General features: G+C 39.2%; 2 protein-coding genes across 2 annotated transcripts; both read right to left on the bottom strand.

Moving 5' to 3' along the window:
• Positions 1–335: 335 nt before the first annotated feature.
• Positions 336–7,293, bottom strand: LOC135080141 (esterase FE4-like). The gene is made up of 3 exons (XM_063974827.1): positions 6,852–7,293; positions 2,018–3,300; positions 336–1,706 (listed from the first exon to the last, which is right to left on the bottom strand). Exons 1-3 carry the CDS (start codon positions 7,026–7,028, stop codon positions 1,541–1,543), a joined length of 1,626 nt encoding a protein of 541 aa, XP_063830897.1. The 5' UTR covers positions 7,029–7,293; the 3' UTR covers positions 336–1,540.
• A 4,346-nt stretch (positions 7,294–11,639) lies between these two features.
• On the bottom strand, positions 11,640–15,104 carry LOC135079762 (esterase FE4-like). The gene is made up of 4 exons (XM_063974368.1): positions 14,970–15,104; positions 14,367–14,585; positions 12,881–14,166; positions 11,640–12,159 (listed from the first exon to the last, which is right to left on the bottom strand). The coding sequence occupies exons 2-4, from the start codon at positions 14,541–14,543 to the stop codon at positions 11,988–11,990; spliced, it is 1,635 nt and encodes a 544-aa protein (XP_063830438.1). The 5' UTR covers positions 14,544–14,585; positions 14,970–15,104; the 3' UTR covers positions 11,640–11,987.
• Between the last annotated feature and the right edge of the window lie 4,633 nt (positions 15,105–19,737).

Here is a 19,737-nt window from a genome sequence, read left to right as displayed (position 1 = left end):
TTAAGTTTAATGTTTTGTTTTGTTTATTTAAAGTCTATTTTGTCATTTTAAAATTGATTAGTTTGTTTTAAGATACTGGGCAATTACTGTGCTTTGATGTGGGCAATTAGTGAAAGTAATGGGCAATGACTGTACTTTTTGTAGGATTTTAAATTTATTTCAATATTTTCTAAGTTACGTAAGTTTTAACTAAAAACTGTTAATATTCTGTTTAACAGTTTATTGAGGTATCAGAAAAAAGTCATAAATGGTCGATAATTAAAATACTTTCTTCAATTTTTCATCTCAATGTGTTTGAAATCTTTAAGTGGGCAATAGCTATACGGTTTACCCTGCAAGCTTTATAAATAAATATTACCTTCGTTTAATTGAATAGAGTTTTGAACGCCTTTTCAGAATACATGTCTAATGTCATTACACGGAAATAGAATCTTGAAATATGCGTATTTATTATTATACTTACTGAGGTATTATGAAAAAACATAGCAAAAACTTGTTTTGTCTTGTATGAATCGCAGCACATCAACATAAACTATGAAATCTAGCAAAGTATGGAAGTTTTCATAACAATAGAAAAGATACTTTTTGGAAATAAACATAAGCAAATACGAACAAAACAACTATTACGATGTAATCAGTCGTTTATTGGTGTAAATGTTATAAAAATTATATTAACAATATGTACTGTAAAGTAAACAATATTATGTACAGAAGTAAATACTTACATACTTATACGAGAAGGTGCAATAAAATATTGTAGTACTAGCTGACCCGGCGAACTTCGTACCGCCTTAGCGTAGAGATTTTCTTTATATTTTTTTCCGTAAAAACCTTGTACAGAGTATTAGAAAACTACAAAAAAAAAATCAGCCAAATCGGTCAAGCCGTTTTCATGTTAAGTCGTGACAACGGAAAACGGGTTTCATTTTTATATATATAGATAGGTACTTAGTCTAATGTAAATAAATATTATTATGTACTCGTCTCTACTCGTACATTAAAATTCATATCACTCGTAATTAATTCGGATAAATTAAATGCAATACATTATAACAATAATATCACACACTAAAGTTGGAAGGTACCTAATGTAATTTATTAAATATCAAGTTAAAATCCTAAATCTTCATAATCGAAACATTATATGTATATTTTAAAATATTACACGATTGTCTCTTTAGAATAGAGATGACGGTTGAAAAATAATTTTCTTTGCCCGATGAAAATTCGGGAAAACAAATTAATCCCTGGAATTCACGGGATTCGTCAGTAGCTTTAGCTATGTCAATTTATCTGTATTGGATCTTACTATCTTCCTCGCACATATCGTAACCATGATACAGGTGAGGTAGAACCAAAATCGAGTTCCTAAACACGAGTTAACCTTTTAACAGTCATGACAAAAACACATTTTTCATTTTGGTCCATACGACAAGCCAATAAGTTTCAAAATATGGTGGGAACTGTATTTCCACTGCCTTTAAATGCTGAACACCACAACTAAGCACACAAGTTAAGTCTTTAAGCTATGACGTTTAGATCATTTTCTCCGGTATTTGGCATAAGCATCCCTCCAGAACAGCAGCCGGTCTTGCCATATGGGGCTGATACTGAGCTCCTTGTCTATGACCAGGGCCCGCTGGTCCTCCGTCCTCACTGCTGGCCACTTTACGGGGAGGAGGTCTGTCACAGCTGGCGTAGGGTCCCTGGAAATGACAACGTTGGGTTGGGATTAAAACATGTTTATATTATCTTTCATAACATTGCAGTAGGTGGGCATTTATATTGTGATGAAAAAGTAGGTTTCTTTTAAAGCAACTGTAATCCACGGTATTCTTTTTGTAAAAACCAAAGAAGTAGACTATTGAAATACCTAGTATCTAAATATGAATAAATTTGAAAGACCTATGCTAATGCAGGCAAATATGTATGTAAACGTTGGAGCTTGCATATTTCTGTTGTTACATCTTCTTTAAAATTTTCTGATATTGTTAATCGAATAGTAACTAAAACTTACCCGTATTTAGCGAAATTTGTCCACAACGTCGTCATCACCTCGATCATTTTGTTCTCAAACATCGAGGGTAGCTGACTGAACAGGTAGAAGAGTTCGTCGGCGTGCGATGCGCCTTTCAGCTTCTTCAACGAGCTACTCGCAGACAGTTTGATGACGTTCTTCCATCCGTCATAGTCGAAGAGGTAATGATAGACGGGCTTGTCGGTCGTCTTCATGATCAAACCCGTCTCTTCCGCCGCGAAATAGTTGAAAAACGGCTCACCAGCAAACTTGGACAGCTTAGCCCTGTTTTCTACGGTAATCTCATCGTCTCCCAAATAAAGTTTATGGACTTCATCAGCCAATTTTTTCCGTTCATCAACAGACGGGAAGATCAAATTTTTTGGCAAAGCTACTTCAAATTTTAAATTCTTTATATCATCGTCTGTTTCCATATTCATGAATAACAATCCTTCGTCAGAATTAGACCCGATTATCAAAGGGACTTTATTGTATCTACCTTCGGACAGAATTTTATATGGAGTTTCAGTCAAAAATGGCTCAACACCTTCAATTTTTTGCTCTACACTCGGCGTAAATAGTAGTTGCGATAACACAAGATCTCCCTCTGTTCTTGGAACTCTTGTTTCTAAAAGTTCCCTGGAAGTTTTGCTCATGAAAAATTTGTATAAATCTAGAGCATTTTCAGATAAGTCGATATACCCCACATTCTTTGCTTTACTAATAGCTGCGTCAAATGGATCGTGTTGGAATGACCAGCTGGAAAGTGACGAGCCACTTTGTAATATAGCCTTGTGGAACAAGCCTTTGGACATAGGAGATAGGACATGGTAGGAGACTGAAGCGCCTCCTGCGCTCTCCCCAAAAATGGTGACATTGTCCGGATCGCCACCGAACGCTCTTATATTTTTTTGTACCCATCTCAAAGCTGCCACCTGGTCTTTCATGCCAGCATTTCCTGGCGCTTCTTTGATTCCCAAGTTAAGGAAACCTTCAACGTTAAGTCGGTAGTTGATCGTAACCAGCACTACTCCTTTACTCATTAAATAGTCAGGGCCGTATATGCTCTTGGTGGATGATCCTTTGATAAAACCTCCACCGTGAATGAAGACCATGACTGGGAGTGGGCTAGATTGGGAGTTGTGTAAGGGTGTGTAGATGTTGAGCGTCAGGCAGTCGTCTTGGCCCACTATGCCGCCCGAGAATCCTCCTGACTGCGTGCATCGGATGTGCTCGTTTATGGCGTCTACCACTCCATCCCAGGTGGGCGCCGGTGCAGGTGCCTGAAAGAAAAGTAGAAAAAAGGTTTTAAAATCAGTCCACAATTTGACGAAGCTAAAATGAAACTGAAACATGGCGACTGGGATGTTGAAAAACAGTTACCACTGAACTTAGTTGATAATTGCGGAATTTCCTGCTTAGTAATTATGATTTCCTAACATTATTATAGGTCAATATCGTATTCGTTCATTGTTTGTATACAAATTAGTCGTACATTGCATTCAACGATTAATGGAAATGAAATGCGAAAAAGTATTTTTATCGCGTAAAATGAATATCAAGTTTCCAATTTCATAAATAACATTATGATGAAGACTTTAATTTTTTGTTTGTACATAGGTACCTAGAGACTACCAACCTAAAGTAATTGTCAATTTGTTTAATGCTTTTTGATTAAGATTTTTGTCAACTGGCGTCGTCATAACAATTTTGCCTGCTGGACAAAATAGGCTCAAGGTCTCGCGTGTATCAACATTAGAGGTGGGCGCCACGCCGGCGCGCCGCCGCCGCCGCGAATTTTTTCACGCCGCCGCCGCCGACGGCCAGCTGTCGGCGCGCCGATACTGATACTGTACCAACTATTTGCAATTTATTCCTCTCCTATACAGTATTTTCTGGATTTGTATTGCGAACGCAGAAGAATTAACTACAATATTTATTATTTAATGCCATATAAATTGGTACAACAAACTATATTAACTTAATCCAGTACATTATTCAAGTTGCTGCTTGGTCTAGTAAATAATTGATCGCGAGAGGCGACGGTCTCTCTTGCTGTCAAGAAAAATAATCGCTGCCTTCGTCTGCCAGACAATCCACACTATTGGACTATACTTTAAGCGAATCACTCACACAGAGATTGGCAAATATGTCTCTGAATGAAAATTGGAACCACAACCTCTGAAAGGCAACATAGTACCTTCCTCTAAGTGTTCTCCGCCTATTAGGTCCGGTAATACATTATGAGTGCGAACTCAACATAGACCGAGATAAATGATATGTTATCGGCCACTATACTCACTGCTAGTTTTGAATACACAAGTGTAGGTTTTAAGTGTAACAGAGTAGGTAATCTTTTGTGATAATTATAAAACATTTTATAAACTCCTGAAACTCATTTTTTTTTATCGTCTGGTCATACCCACCAGCCGCGGAAGTAGCTAGTGGGTTATGTGGGGCTCTCCTTACCAGAAGGCAATGGGTATGGAAAAGGTAGTGAGAAGGCCCTACCCACTAAAAACCTGACGTATTAAATAGATTGAGTTGATATTGGAAATCAAGACCAAGTTAATAAATAGTAGATGGGTATCCAATTTCACGTCTGAGCGGGGCGAATCTGTTTGACTCCGAAGACAATGTCACGGTTTTATTAATTATAGCTTTTGCCCGCGGCTTCACCCGCGTGAAATTTCGTTTGTCACAGATCGTCATAAATTATAGCCTATATGTTATTCTGGGTTATAAACAATAATACTGTAGAGTTTCATCAAAATCCGTTCAGTAGTTTTTGCGTGAAAGAGTAACAAACATCCAGACATCCAAACTTTCGCATTTATAATATTAGTAGGAAGGAAGTAGGATGTTCTATTATCCTGCTGAGATGCTGCCATGTTTGTTGTGTATGTATTGCAACTGGATGAGATTCCGATGCATTTTTTTAACCGACTTCAAAAAAGGAGGAGGTTAATTATGTTCGACTGTATGTATAAAATTAAATAGACTGTATTTTTTTTTCTATGTATGTTCACCGATTACTCCGTCAATTGTGGATCGATTTTCAAAATTCTTTTTTTGTTCGATAGGGTACACTTCTGAGGTGGTCCCATAGTCACCAAGTCAGGATCTGATGATGGGATCCTAGGGAAATCGAGGGCAACCCGCAAATTTTATAGGCACGTATATCGTTTTTCAAACTTTTTCTTAAGTTATTCAAGTATTTGCTCCTGGAAATCATCATCTTATATTGATGAGCTGATGATAGAAGGTAAAACTCCTTAATGCTTAAGAGTTGAAAGATAATTCTTTTAATTTTATAGATAAGTATAGATTCTAAAGTTATTCAAGTGTTTACATCAGATATTCATCATCTCATCATGATGAACTGGTCATGGTAGGTACAACTCCTTAATTCTTAGGAGTTGGAGGATAATTCTTTGAATATTATAGGTACAAATAGACCAACAGTTGTATTCTTTCATGTTTTTAAGGTGGGCTGACGGTTTAAGGTCTTTTTAGGTTTCCTATATGGTAACCTGTATTTTGTAGGGAATATTATTTTACACTAGACATGAAGAATATAGTCTCAATGTACTGCCTACCTTCAGTGGTAACATCAAGGTAATAATTCTATCTATCTATGTCAGCCTTTGGGTTCGCCTTCGAACATAGGCCTCCTCTTCAACCCTCCAACGTTTTCTGTCCCTGGCCACACGCATCCAGTTCACTCCAGCCTGCTGCCGGATATCGTCTGTCCATCGTTTAGGCGGTCTTCCCCTGCCGCGGGTGTTGTTGCGGGGTCTCCACTCCAGGGTCTTTCTGGCCCAGCGATCCTGGTTCATCCGTGCAATGTGCCCTGCCCATCTCCATTTACGGCTCTCAATCTCTTCCACCACGTCGCTGATCCTCGTCTTTTCTCTGATCCACTCGTTCGTTTTGTGATCTTGTAGGGAGACGCCAAGCATCTGTCTTTCCATTGCTCGTTGTGCGACTCGGAGACTCTCAGCAGACTTTTCTGTCAGCGTCGTGGTCTCCATCCCATACACGAAGACCGGCAGTACACACTGGTTGAACACCTTGGTCTTTAGGTGTTGAGCAATTTTCTTAGAGCGTAGAACATGGCTGTTTGCCCCGAATGCCGCCCAAGCTTGTCCGATGCGCCTTCCTACTTCCGCAACCTGATTCTCAGAATTCAGAGTGATTTTGTGGCCTAGATAGATGTAGTGGTCGACCAATTCTACAGGTAGGACGTGATTTTTCGCATTTTCAATGTTCGTCATGATTTTCGTTTTTGACAAATTCATTTTTAACCCTACTTTTGCTGATTCACGTTGTAGTTGGTCTACCATATCAATCATATCTTCAATGCTATCACTAATCAGTGCGATATCGTCGGCAAATCGCATAACCAAGGTAATAATTAGTTAACTAAAAAGCGCAACAAATAAGTAAAATTTTATTTAAAAAAAAAGCCGACTCCAAAAAACCTACACTAAAAAGTAGAAAAATAATTACTAATTACCTACTTATTTATTAGGACGAATTAATATTTATGTAGGTATACCATGATTGATACTTTTGGAGTCGGTGCAGGCAAACTTTACATGTTTCATAATCTTGGCACCGACTCCAGAAGTATCAATCATGGTATACCTACATATATATTAATTCGTCCTAATAAATGAGTAGGTAATTAGTAATTATTTTTCTACTTTTTAGTGTAGGTTTTTTGGAGTCGGTTTTTTTTTTAATAAAATTTTGTATTATATAGTTAGGAAGTCGAGTACAATAATAATTATTATTGCAGTGCTCTTATTCAAAATATTTAACTTAGTACCTGAAACCTATCCTGGTTGACGGCATAAGGCACGCCGGAGTACTGAGCGTAAGAGCCGTCGGGAGAGACGGAGCCGCGCAGCCAGCCGCCGCTCACGCGCACCGGCGGCGTCGGCTGCCGCACCAGCCGCGCCGCCCACAGCGACCATAACACCACCCATTTACCACTCGCGCGCATCACATTAATATCTATCTACCCACCAAAATGATTAGTCCACTATTCTTAACTAAAAAACCGGGAGCAAGACACGCAAAGAACGGATCCCTCAATATAACTTGTAACTAAAACTGCAAAGGGTACAGGGAAAAGACGCGTCAAAATGAAATTACATTTCGATTGTGCCTTCTGCAAGTCCACGGGTCAACTGTGTATGACTGGCGAATGAATAATAAGCGCATGACCGACGGTTTTGCAAGCGCCTAATTAGGTAGGAACTGGCCATGCCCGAACGTATCATTATAATCTTGCAGGTTAACACGGTGATAACACACTATGGTAGTGCTGGTCGGTTATCAGTCGGTTATTACAGAGGGGGGAGCCGGAATTACTAAAATCTTTACTATTATTAATACAAAAGTAACTCAGATCTGTCAGTTTATAACATTTTGTTGACGCCTCAACCAATCAAAATTGGTTCAGCAGAACATATACAAATAGAGTTAGACATTCATTCGAACTAGTAGATGAACTTTACTTGTTCGGGTGAACATTTGTTAAGACATTATACAAAAATTATTTTTTAAAGATATATTAGCAATTTGTATAAACAATTACCTACTAATCATTCCGTTAAGTAACCCCATGTGGTAAGCTAAATATGCTTGAGTTAGGAGTGGGTTCATCACTTGTCGAACGCGGCGGGATTCGAACCCACGTTCCTCGGATCAATAGGGCTTCAAATCAAAATCAAAAATCAAAATCAAAAATATTTATTCAGTTTAGACCACAAGTGGCACTTATGAACAAAGACAGTTTGACCATTCGAATATAGATTTTTCCTATGCGATCGACATTGAAATTGTGTATTATGATTTCAATGTTAGTATACAAGAGTTCAAAGTATAATTTTAATTATTGTGTCAATTGTCATACCTCAGAACCATTATACAGGGTGTTGATTTCAATACTCGCCATATTTATTTAGGTGATCTATTATGACTTACATAAACGCATTATCCACCAAAAAATAAATTACAAACGAAAGTGGAATTTTTAGCGAATATTTTCCGTGCAACATCAACTGTACTATGGCACGCAATAATGCAATACGTTTACATTGTGGCACGGGCACCCATCGAGCTACGCGGATCGCTCGCTTATCATGTTGGACAGTCTACTGAAGGATACGTAAAGAAGGTAGTGATAATAGGTATTTTTCTTTGACTAACTAAAGTTAAAGTTCGTTTTAAATTAGTTTGCTGTTTCCTATGTGTGTGTGTGAGTGTATTGGAGCGCTTTCCGCCACTACCTACCGCGACGGCGGGAGTATTTTCTACACAAAATTACCAGATTATTCACTTCCTACATTAAAAAGGAATGTCCTTTAAGTTTAGAGCTAGGTACTTACCGATGCGACTTCAGATGCGTTTCCACGTGCCCTCTCGTAACAGTAAACCATGTTTACGTATCTACTCACGAGCACTGTACGTATGGTTAGATTGGTTAGGCATATTCCTAACACTCACTCACTATTACCACACTCACTATCACACGTTCACACACTAACTACTCAAAACCGCACGAGAAAACAATCAAAAATCGCAAATTTGCAATTAGAAAAGCACATTCGATGACCGAAGATCTTTGTTAACTAAAGATCCGTCCTATCATAATTAGGTAATAATGCTCTTATAGCAAGCTTCCAAAATACTCAAATGCAAACGATTTGTAGTAGCTCAATCGTTATTATTAAAACGATAAGAATATCAATACATTTTGATAGTTATTTCGTGTAAGTAATGAAATTAAGTTCATTTAAAATAATCACGAACATGATGATGAATTATTTTATGTAAGTTATGAAGAATGAAAGTTTAACCCGAACCTAACTAACAGCCTAACAGTCGTTCAGGGAATTTAAATTAAACGCCGATAGAAATTAAATTACGTTATTATTTTAAAATAAATTTTTACAGAGATAGAACACGGTAACGGTAGTAAGAAGTTTATGTACTAGAAAACATTTATCAAGCAGAAAGGAAGAGAAAAGTTGAAGTTACAAGGCAAGAAATAAAGAAATAGCGATTGAGTACTAGGAATTCTAAATACGAGCTAGATTTCGCGGAGCGTGCGCGCAGCCTCTCGGCGTGGGAAGCAAAATCGGACTGACGAATGGAGAAAATCGATGATCCACCACGATTGAGCGCCGATGACGCCCGAAACACGAAGATGAGCGAAGTATGTATTGTATCAGGTATCAGGTATCAGGCGAGCCCGATGTCCGTGCGGCGGTATTAATGTATTTAAATGAAAGAAGTGCTAAAAGATAGAAATTTTGTTTAGATACTGAAATCAATCGAGTTTAAAAACAAAATCTTGTCTTATCTCCTATCGAAAGTGAAGGAACAAGAGTTTGCCAGTGTGTTATTTCTAGGTGTTCAGTTTGCGGTATTAAGTTAAGTTTTATTTTAATAATTACTATCGTAAAGACGTAAAAGTTATTAAGGTAGAGAGCTAGAAATGTAAGGAATAACGAACCTGTATGAAAGAGCATTATTGTCATCTGTTTACAGTACTTTTGAATGATAAGTAGGTACAAACTTATCACACACATAAAAGCATGGTTTAATTAAAAAAATGTAGATTCTGTAAAAAAAAATATTTTGCGGAAGGAAGCAAATTCGTGTAAAAGGTTTTTTTTTATTAAAGAGTACTTAATTAATTAGTTTTTAAAACAAAAAATAAACTCGTAACGTGATAAGGTGTAAGTAACTAATTTACTCATTACATTTTTAGGGTAGATTTGGATTAAGCTCCGTCCAGTAGTCGTCGTTGAACTCACAGCTGATTGTGGCTGATAGTTGACTGACTCATGGGCGAGCGCGGGTAGTGGGGCGCGGGACGGGGGGCGCAGCGTTTGCCCGGGTCACTGGGTGAGCGCCGCGCGCCGTTTGCGTTGGGGGACTATTCTGCACTGTAGTGGTCGATTATGGAAATCGTAGATATTTAAAAAATAATTTAAAAAAAATTGAAGTCAGTTTTTTTGCTGATTCGTGATCAGAATAAGCTACTTAATCAACTCCCTAAATATGGCGGGTATTGAAATCAACACCCTGTATTATGCTAAAGTAATTACCTGTCTGCAACCATTTCAAGCCTAAATCACCAATCCAATCTTAATTAATTTTGACATAGAGGTAGCTTGAGGAGGACAGGCTTAATTTTGTTGCGAAAATATTTTTTGAAGGTGGTGGGCCGTGGGTGGGATAGTAAGGAATAAGTCATTTCTTATCTTCACGATATGAAAGCATTTTGATTTATGCCTTTAATACCTATGCTACATAGTAAAAATATAGTGTTTATTAACGAGTACTCGCGTGCGAAGCCGCGGGTTAATGCTAGTTTTGATTAGCATTACAACCGTTATTAAGATTAATATTGTTGTGAGACAAACCAATAAGTATTGGCTTTTGGAACGTATCCTAAAGAAGTCAGAGGTGGAATTTGGACTTGAATGATGTAATTGAAACTAAACTTTTTATCACAGTTATTTATCATTGATAATGTTCAATGTTACTGAGCACGTTACTATTGTAATGGTTTATTTTACATACTATAAACTTTCATGTCTTATTGTACTTTTTCAGTTATTATTTCAGCAAGCAGCCTATCAGTGGCGGCGTAGCATGGGTTGGCACCCGGGGCGATCACCCCCCCCCCCCCCCCCCCCCGTCATAAATCCAAAGGCACCCCCTGGTACCCCCCAGGATTTTGGGGACCTTCCGATTCGGAGATTGAAAGACCGTAATCGTACCCCCCGTATCATGACATAGACAGCAGATTTGCCATGCAGATGCGCCAGTGAGTACTAATCTGCGCGACTTGTGTCACCCCCTACTGCTTGGCACCCGGGGCGGACCGCCCCCACCGCCCCCCCCTTACGCCGCTACTGCAGCCTATGTCCTGCTCAAAGGTTCTGCTACATCAAAATTCATCAAAGTTGGTTAAGTCATTTAGGCGTGTATGTAAAAGGTAGACAGTTACTTTCGCATTTATACATATAGGTAATTAATAGTTTGGATGACGAAGTAACTACAGTTTCAGGGTTGAAAGAACGAAGTAAACTGCATTGAATAAGTTTTAGAGAGAGAAAAACTGCTGTACTCTGTCCAGTGCAGTTTTTCAGGGAAACAATATAATTAATATTTACAGGTAATACTGATAAATGTAATTACTAATTACCAGTACATATAGGACACAAGCACAATTGACTACACGCCCTTCACAAACTATAATTCTGCAATAAACTGGAATTATACATATCATACACAATGAAGTTAATTTATCTATGCTCGCATTAAACTCGTTATTGTGTAAATGTGATAAAAACATAAAGATAGGGACACCTATAGATACTAAAGAACAGATTAGTAGAACTTATAGGTACATAAACATTACAGCTAGGTACCTATTTACTTCTTAGTTTGCTTGTTACTTCTGCTTTCAGACTGAACCGACTAAAACTTCTGAAAGGGCTCAATCTGACTGAATTACGTAATCGTATTGGTTTTTCGGACAATGACTTGATTAAGGTTTTTAGATAAGTAATTTAATAATGATAACAAAGAAAACAATAAAAATATTTATTGAGGACATTCAAGCATATTTCACAACAGTACGTCTGTTTAAACTACTCAGTATATTCTCCTTATACTGCTGCTATTGCAGTAAAAAATACTGACACAGGGGAGACCGAGGTGAGCTGTAACAAACAGAGAAGGGTTGTGACATTGTCGATATTTTGGAACTTATTAACTAGCTCGTAACAATGGGCGTTTTTAGTTCAAGTCTCGAGCTACCAAATGCGCGCTGTTGCGAGTTTCCAAAAATTTACAATGTGGCAACTCTCCTCTGATACAACTCTCCTCGGTCTCCCCTACCCATATAATTTTATTTAAATTTTTTATCAAAACCACGTCACGACAATTTTCTGTACTTGGAGTAGATGTCTCTCCAGAACAGCAAGCTCTGGTTGTACCACATGGGCCCCATGGAGAAGGTCCTGTCGATGTGGTAGCTCTGCTGGTGGTCCGGGGTGACCGGCAGCCAGCGCTCCGGGATGAGATCCGTGGGTTCCGGCGTCGGGTCCCTGGAATCAGTGCAATTATTTTTGTTCATTCGTTTGTTTCACCCGAAAGACGTCCACTGCTGGACAAAGGCCTCTCCCAAGGATTTCCATGAAGACCGATCCCGCGCCGCTCGCATCCAGGCACCTCCCGCGACCTTCACCAGATCGTCGGTCCACCTAGTGGGAGGCCTGCCCACGCTACGTCTTCCGGCTCGTGGTCGCCACTCAAGAACTTTCCTGCCTCAGCGGCCATCAGTTCTACGATCTATGTGCCCCGTCAAGTGGCAATTATTTTCATTTAAAGAAATAAAAATTAGATGAGAAGTTTTCTACAAGTTAGGGACAGCGTTAAAATACTAAAAAAGTATACTCGTATGAGTAAATACTAGGTTTTAGATCATCATCGATGGTAATATGAATGCCCCAAAATTCTGCTAAATGACAATATCGTATAACAAGAGTAGATACTAAATAACAAGACAAAAACATTCAGAAAATATTCTTACTATCGACATTTTATGTAAATAACTATGTATTATTATTTATTCTTGTCTTGACGTAAGCGTCGTAAGTAATATGTGTACCTACACCTACACACATATTACATGTAACAAGAACACACATTTTACCTAAAACAAGTATAAGGAGGCTCTATATTAACGGAGTATGACATGGCAGAGAGACTTGTGTTTAAAAAAATATACATGTTTAAAGAGTATTGATTCTAAAATATCAAACTCACCCATATCTTGCAAAGTTAGCCCATAATGTTGTCATTTTGTCAATCATTTCTGTTTCGAAAAACGTTGGCATAAAAATGATTTGATACACGTAGAACATATCGTCGCTGTGGGATGCGCCGGCGGCGGCGCGCAGCTCGGGGCCGCATATAAAGCGCTTGATGATGTTGCGGCCGCCGTCGTAACCAAACAAGTACGAGTACACCGGCTGCTTGCTGGCTCTCATCAACAAATCCGTCTCCTCCAACACTGGGTAGCTAACAAACGGATCTCCAAAATAATAAATCAATTTAGTCTTGTTAATCGACGATAGTTCCTCGTCTCCCACGTAAAGCTTTTTCACTTCATCTGCAAACTCCCGCCGAGCCAGTGCCGACGGGAAAGCCAAATTTTCAGGCAAATTCTTTTCAGTGTCCAACGAATCTAGAGTCTCGTCCAACTCGGCACCGATCATCATTATTCCTTCGGCGTTGGTCGTGCCGATCATGATCGACACGTTGTTGACCTCTCCCCTGGACAGCAGGTTGTACGGCAGCTCCGTCAGGAACGGCTCCTCTCCTCCTTTGTGTGTTTCGACACACGGCGAAAACTGAACTAAGTGAAAAATAGTTAGACCTTCCTCTTGTGGAATTCTTGTGATAAGCTCTGCATCGGTTTTATTCATATAAAAATTGTAGAGCTCATAGGGATTTTTGCTGTTGAAACCCATAAACTTAGCCGCTTTGCTCGCCACCTCCAAGGGGTCGAGCCGGACGCCCCAGTCGGCAATAGAAGAGCCGCTCTGAATAATGGCTCTGTGGAACAAGCCGTTGGACATCGGCGACAGGACGTGCAAGGCCGCGGCGGTGGCTCCCGCGCTCATGCCGTTGATGGTGACGCTGTCGGGGTCGCCGCCGAAGGCCCGTATGTTCCTCTGGATCCATTTTAACGCTGCCACTTGATCCTTCATGCCGGCATTACCCGGTGCTTCTGGAATACCCAAACATAGGAACCCATGTATGTATAGTCTGTAGTTCATAACGACGAGTATTAAGTCTTTTCTGACTATGAATTCAGGGCCGAAAGTTCCTCGTGACGCAGAGTTTTCGAAATATCCTCCACCATGTATGTGTACGAGGACTGGTAGTTTGCTGTCTGGTGCCACGTTCAGGGGCGTGAAGACGTTGAGCGACAAGCAGTCCTCCTGCCCGATAAGGTAATGTATTCTGCGGCCGAGTGTCTGGTGGCATGTGGGATATTCCTCGATCGCTTCAAATGTTCCTGTCCAATTTCTCGCAGGTCCTGGTGCCTGAAATAATAAGTTAATATTTAACTCCGTTTATATTATTATTTCGAAGATATAGAACAGGTCATCTAAAGAATGATAATAACACGATAGAGCAGTGCTCTTAAAAAACCAACAGTACCAGACTACAAGTAAAATATCGTTTTTGATGGTAACATCCTATTCCATCATTGAAAAACAAATAATAATAGAGCTTGTCTCACCTGAAACCTCTTTACTACAGAGGCGTAGGGAATGTGGAGGTATTCCACGTGCGAGCCGTCAGGAGAGACGGAGCCGCGCAGCCAGCCGCTGCTCACGCGCACCGGCAGCGTCGGCTGCCGCACCAGCCGCGCCGCCCACAGCGACCACAGCACCACCCATTTGGCACTCACACCCATCGCTTGCCCAAGGAAACCTCAGATAATTTATGAGTATCTTATCTGAAATGACAATTTGTCCAAATGAAAGTTTAGTTTTTGAAGAACAGCTCAAACTAATTCTTAGACTCAAGTGAATGCAGTCATTTTCCAGAATCAGTTATACACCTTATAACTATAGTATAAAAAAATAAAATAAAGGCGTCCTTCGTCGTTAGCGAAATCCTAAGTAATTTTTAATTTGACTGCCACCAATGTAATGACTGTTCAAAGGGCGAAGATAGTCACATTGTGAGGGTCAATGGTGGTGTTCATCTGACCTTAATTAATCGTTGTAGCCACAAAAAAAATCTTTGAAAACGAAAAAAAAACATTCAAACAGGACTCTATTAATCATAAAGATATTTTGCAACTTCAACCTCAATAAATATTGAAAACTATACTCACCTAACAATTCAGTCCAACCCACCACATGTTTTTACTAGTTACATGAAAGCACTGCTAGGCAAGAAATACCATTTCTTATGAAAAACAAAATATTCTGGCTCCCATTCACGTAGTTTATGGTTTTTTTACCCGTTTTTTACGCTAAATGTCTGACGTTTGTGTAAAAAATAAGAAAAAATTTTGAATCAGTTTGCAAGTATTAGTCGGTTCACGCTCACGGTCATGAAATGCGGTTTAAAAAAACTTCACCTATCTTTCAATGAAATCCTTATGAGCATTCAGTATCAAATGTAGGTAGTACGAGTTTATGAATTACACTGAGTCTCTAAAATAGCTTGTTGATTGTGATTGATCCAAATTTAAAAGACCCATTACAAGACTAAAGGTCAATGGGCAAAATGGTACCCGGCTCCAATAGATATGAGTCTAGTATCGTTTGAAAGGTCTTACCAAGATGAACAACTTTTACTATGACCACCAGCCTCAGATCTGGTTGTGTACGAAGATATACATACTTTTTTGCAGAATGGTACCCGGCTCCAATAGTAATGTTTGTAGTGTCATCGATGCACGGAAGATGCCGTTCTACAGATGACTTCTCTTGTGAGCCAGTACCTTGACACAAATCGTCATTGTTTGGGCGTGTTTCTGGACCTTGCCAAGGCCTTCGACACCGTATCAATACCTATACTTCTCGCCAAACTTGAAAATTATGGGATCAGGGGGGAGGCCTTGGCGTGGTTCGGGAGCTACCTCAGTGACCGCAAGCAATCTGTCAAGATAGGTGGGATCACCGGCGATATGCATCCGGTTCTCTTTGGGGTACCCCAGGGAAGCATATTGGGACCACAGCTGTTTAATCTCTAACGATTTACCATCACTACCTCTACACAATGCAGAGCTCATCTGTTATGCAGACGATACTGCCATCCTGTTCCACGGTTCGACTTGGGCGGAGACCTTCCAGAACACAGAAAGGGGTCTTTCCGATGTTGCTGGGTGGTTGGAGAATAATTTATTAACCCTCAATGCCAGTAAAACCAAATTCATTACCTTCCACAAAACAGTGGCATCCAAACCGAAAGTAATTCCGCGAATTGCGATTCACAATAGTGGGTGTAACACAGTGTACTCTAATTCAAACACTCCCCCCTGTAACTGTGATAACATCAGTCACACAGATGCTGTCAAGTACCTCGGGTTGGTAATTGACCAGAAGCTCAACTTTCAGCAGCACATTGCTTCCCTGACCGGACGAGTGAGGAAAATAATAAACGTGATGCGATTGCTCAGAGGCGTTGCACATTGGGAAGTCATTCGCATGGTCTACATCGGGCTTTGCCAATCTGTCATAGGTTACTGCCTATCAGCGTGGGGTGGGTCTAACAAGACCGATATGATAGTACTGGAGAGAGCACAAAGAGCCGTGCTGAAAGTAATGCTTGGCAGACCGCGCCGGTACTCGACTGAGCTTCTTTACAGCGAGGCTCAAGTACTCAGTGTAAGGAAGTTATATGTTCTTAGGGCTGTGTACGCCACTCACAAAGAAGTAGTTAATTCTGCTGGTTACAAAGGTCTATTGCAAAAACGAATTTTTAAAATTCCCGTACCTAAAACAATAACCTCAATAGCAAAAAGGCAAAGGAATTATCTTTTCCCGTTAATTTACAACAGGGCAGTGGCGGTGTGCGACATCAAGTCCACTCCTCCTCAACTAGTCAAAGATCTGACTACCAGGTGGCTTTTCTCCCTTTCATATAGTGACACGGAACTTCTGCTTACCACTGCTAAGTGACCGAACAAACAAACAAAAACCTACGCGCACACACACACACACATACACACACAAACTCACACACTCTCTTACAGACTACACACACTCACACACACACCACACACACTCACACACACACTCACACACACACACTCGCTCACACCCAGGCTGTCTTTGAACTTTCTTTTCTTTTTATTTTGTGTAATAATAACACTGGTCAACAAAAAAAATAAAAATTTTTGTTTCCTGTGATTTTTTTTCTGTTTCTATCTCAAATTGACGCATATTTTTTAAATATGGCAACAGTTTTTCTCTAACAGCTTTTGTTTTTAAGTTATAGCTCTCTACCCTCATTTAATATTTTTACTTAGATTTTTGATTTAATTGGACAAAAAAATATATTTTGTTGGTGTTTTCGATATTGCTTCGTTATGAAGATGTTGTGTGCTTAATCCAGGTGGCTTCTGCTATGTTTGTGGTAAATATAATATTTGAAAAACATCGAAAACCTCTATCGGACTGGATGAAAACTGCGTACAATCGATAGTTTAATACAAATATTTGAAATTAAGTAATCAAGACCACAAATGGGTCATTTGTGTTCTGAGAATAGGTAACATCTTTTAGGCCAACAAGGGGGCTACACAAAATTCCCGTTCCATGTGTCTCTGGAATAGTCGTAACAAACAATAGCATTGGTTACAAAAAATTTGACCAGTGCGGCTTCCCGCACACACAACTTTTAGCTCTTCAGCTAAAGTTGATACAAACAATTTTATAAACGTGCCTTTAGTTAGCCAAGACCGTATCACCGTACTTCCACCACTTTATATGAAGCTCGGCATCTTGAAACAGTTTGTGAAGGCGCTTGACAAAAGTGACGAATGTTTTAATTTTCTTTCACTCAATTTTTCAGGAATAAGCACAGAAAACTTAAAAGCTGGTAATTTTTGATGGGACTCACATTAGGCAACTGGTGAATGATCGTTATTTTAATAATCAATGAGTGAAGTCCAGTCCTAAACTTAAAATTATTTTTTTGGTTATAAGTAATTTCCTAAGCAAAAAGAGATTGTTGAGAGCATGCTATCCAACTTGCAAGAGCTAGGGTGCAACATGGGCATAAAAATACACTTCATGTACTCGCATTAACATCGATTTCCACAAAATGTGGGTGATTTTAGTGAGGAGCATATTAAAAGTTTTCATTGGAATTTTCTGACAATGGAAGAAGGTTATCAGGGGCGTGGTGCTCATATATGAATGGCAGACCATTGCTGGAGTTTGCAACGACACCTACTCAAACTTGCCTATTCAAGGAAATCATATAAAAGATCATTTGCTAGTGTTCAATAGACATTTTATTAGCACAATGTATAATTTTTTTGTCAAAATAAAAAAACTCTATATTTTAAAAAGTAAAGCTGTTGACGATCTCCCAGTATTTTTTTCATAATCAGGGCAATAGAAATACCCAATAACAGAAAAAAAATTAAAGGAAAAAAAACATGTGTTGACCAGTGTAATTAGTTTAATTTCACGAACTTACATTACCCGCGAACAACATTGTATAAAATTCAAATTCCAAACTCAAGTCCCCATAATACAGGATTACCTAGTTTGGGGACTGCTAGTAAGTCCTAAGTTATCCAATTGTTTTAATTACACCAGTGATTTTTTTGAATTTGTTGTGTACCTTTCGGAAATAAAGTTTTTATTATTATTATTATTATTATTATTTGAAAGGTCTTACCAAGACGAACAACATTTACTATGGCCACCAGCCTCAGATCTGGTTGCGTTCGAAGATAAAGATACTTTTTGTGTAACCTAAGTATCATACAGTATGAAGGGGGACGCGCTCGGGCCTCGTCGCGACGAGATGGTCGGACGCGGTGAGGAAGACGGTGGGCGGGAGTTTGCATCGTGCGGTCCACACAGCTTATGACCGCAGTCGGTGGAGGAACACTATCTGTGGTCGCGATCCTCATCAGTGAGGGAGGAAGAGACCGAGGAAGAAAAAGAAGAAGTATCATACGTGTCCATCGTATGGTACTTAGGTTATGCGAGTCAGGAAGGGTTTACTGTTCCAGCATCCTTCCTTAATTCTATAATTACTCGTATTAATGGGGATGATTGTGAAATAAATATTTTTATTTAAAGAAGTACTACCCCCTTATTAATAAAAAGTTACACCTAGGAAGAACCTTGGATTAAAATGACATTTCCATACCAAATGACAATTTAAGCCAGAGTTCAACTAGGGTGTAACTTTTATTAATAAAGGGGTTAAAGTTTTATTACTTCTTAAGGGTTGCTAAGCGAATAAACCCTCAAAACCCAATAAGTCCACCCACAAGATGGACCGACGATCTCACAAAGGTAGCGGGAAGGCGCTGGATGCAGGACGCCACCAACCGACCATTGTGGAAATCATTGGGGGAGGCCTATGTTCAACTGGACGTCCTATGGCTAAAATGATCACGATGATGATGATGAAAGCGAATAAAGGTCTAATAGCTTGGGTAGTTCATCGTAGGTATAATCCTTTCCTTTTCAATGCTTCTTTTAGTTATATTAATAGATTGTAGTCATAATACATACTCGTATACATGGATGATTGTGTTATACTTTCATTATAATACTTAGTGGAATTACTGCTTTCAAAACGTGAATTAGATCTGGCCCCATAGCAGACATTTACCTACATCTAAAGGCCTTTTAAAATATATATTGGTTATGGCTATTGGAGCGGGTACCACTTTCCATACATTTGTGCCCATCATCCTTTAAGTTTGAGTGTAAATTGAGTTTCCTCGTTAGTTTAACCATTTCTTTTGTTTTTCCTACTTTTTTGCTTTATTAAAATTGTCGTAACCATTTTTAACTAGGTAGCTTGCCCACGTGGTTTTCCTTTCAAGATTTTTTTTATCGCGTACTTGTGTTAAACAGCGCCATCTATCAATTCTTTTGTAAATAAATATGATTCATCAA

This window comes from Ostrinia nubilalis, chromosome 17 (genome assembly GCF_963855985.1).
Source record: "Ostrinia nubilalis chromosome 17, ilOstNubi1.1, whole genome shotgun sequence".
Taxonomy (NCBI): Eukaryota; Metazoa; Arthropoda; class Insecta; order Lepidoptera; family Crambidae; genus Ostrinia; species Ostrinia nubilalis.
Note: the sequence above shows the minus strand (reverse complement) of the source record. Positions and strands in the feature narration are given on the sequence as shown.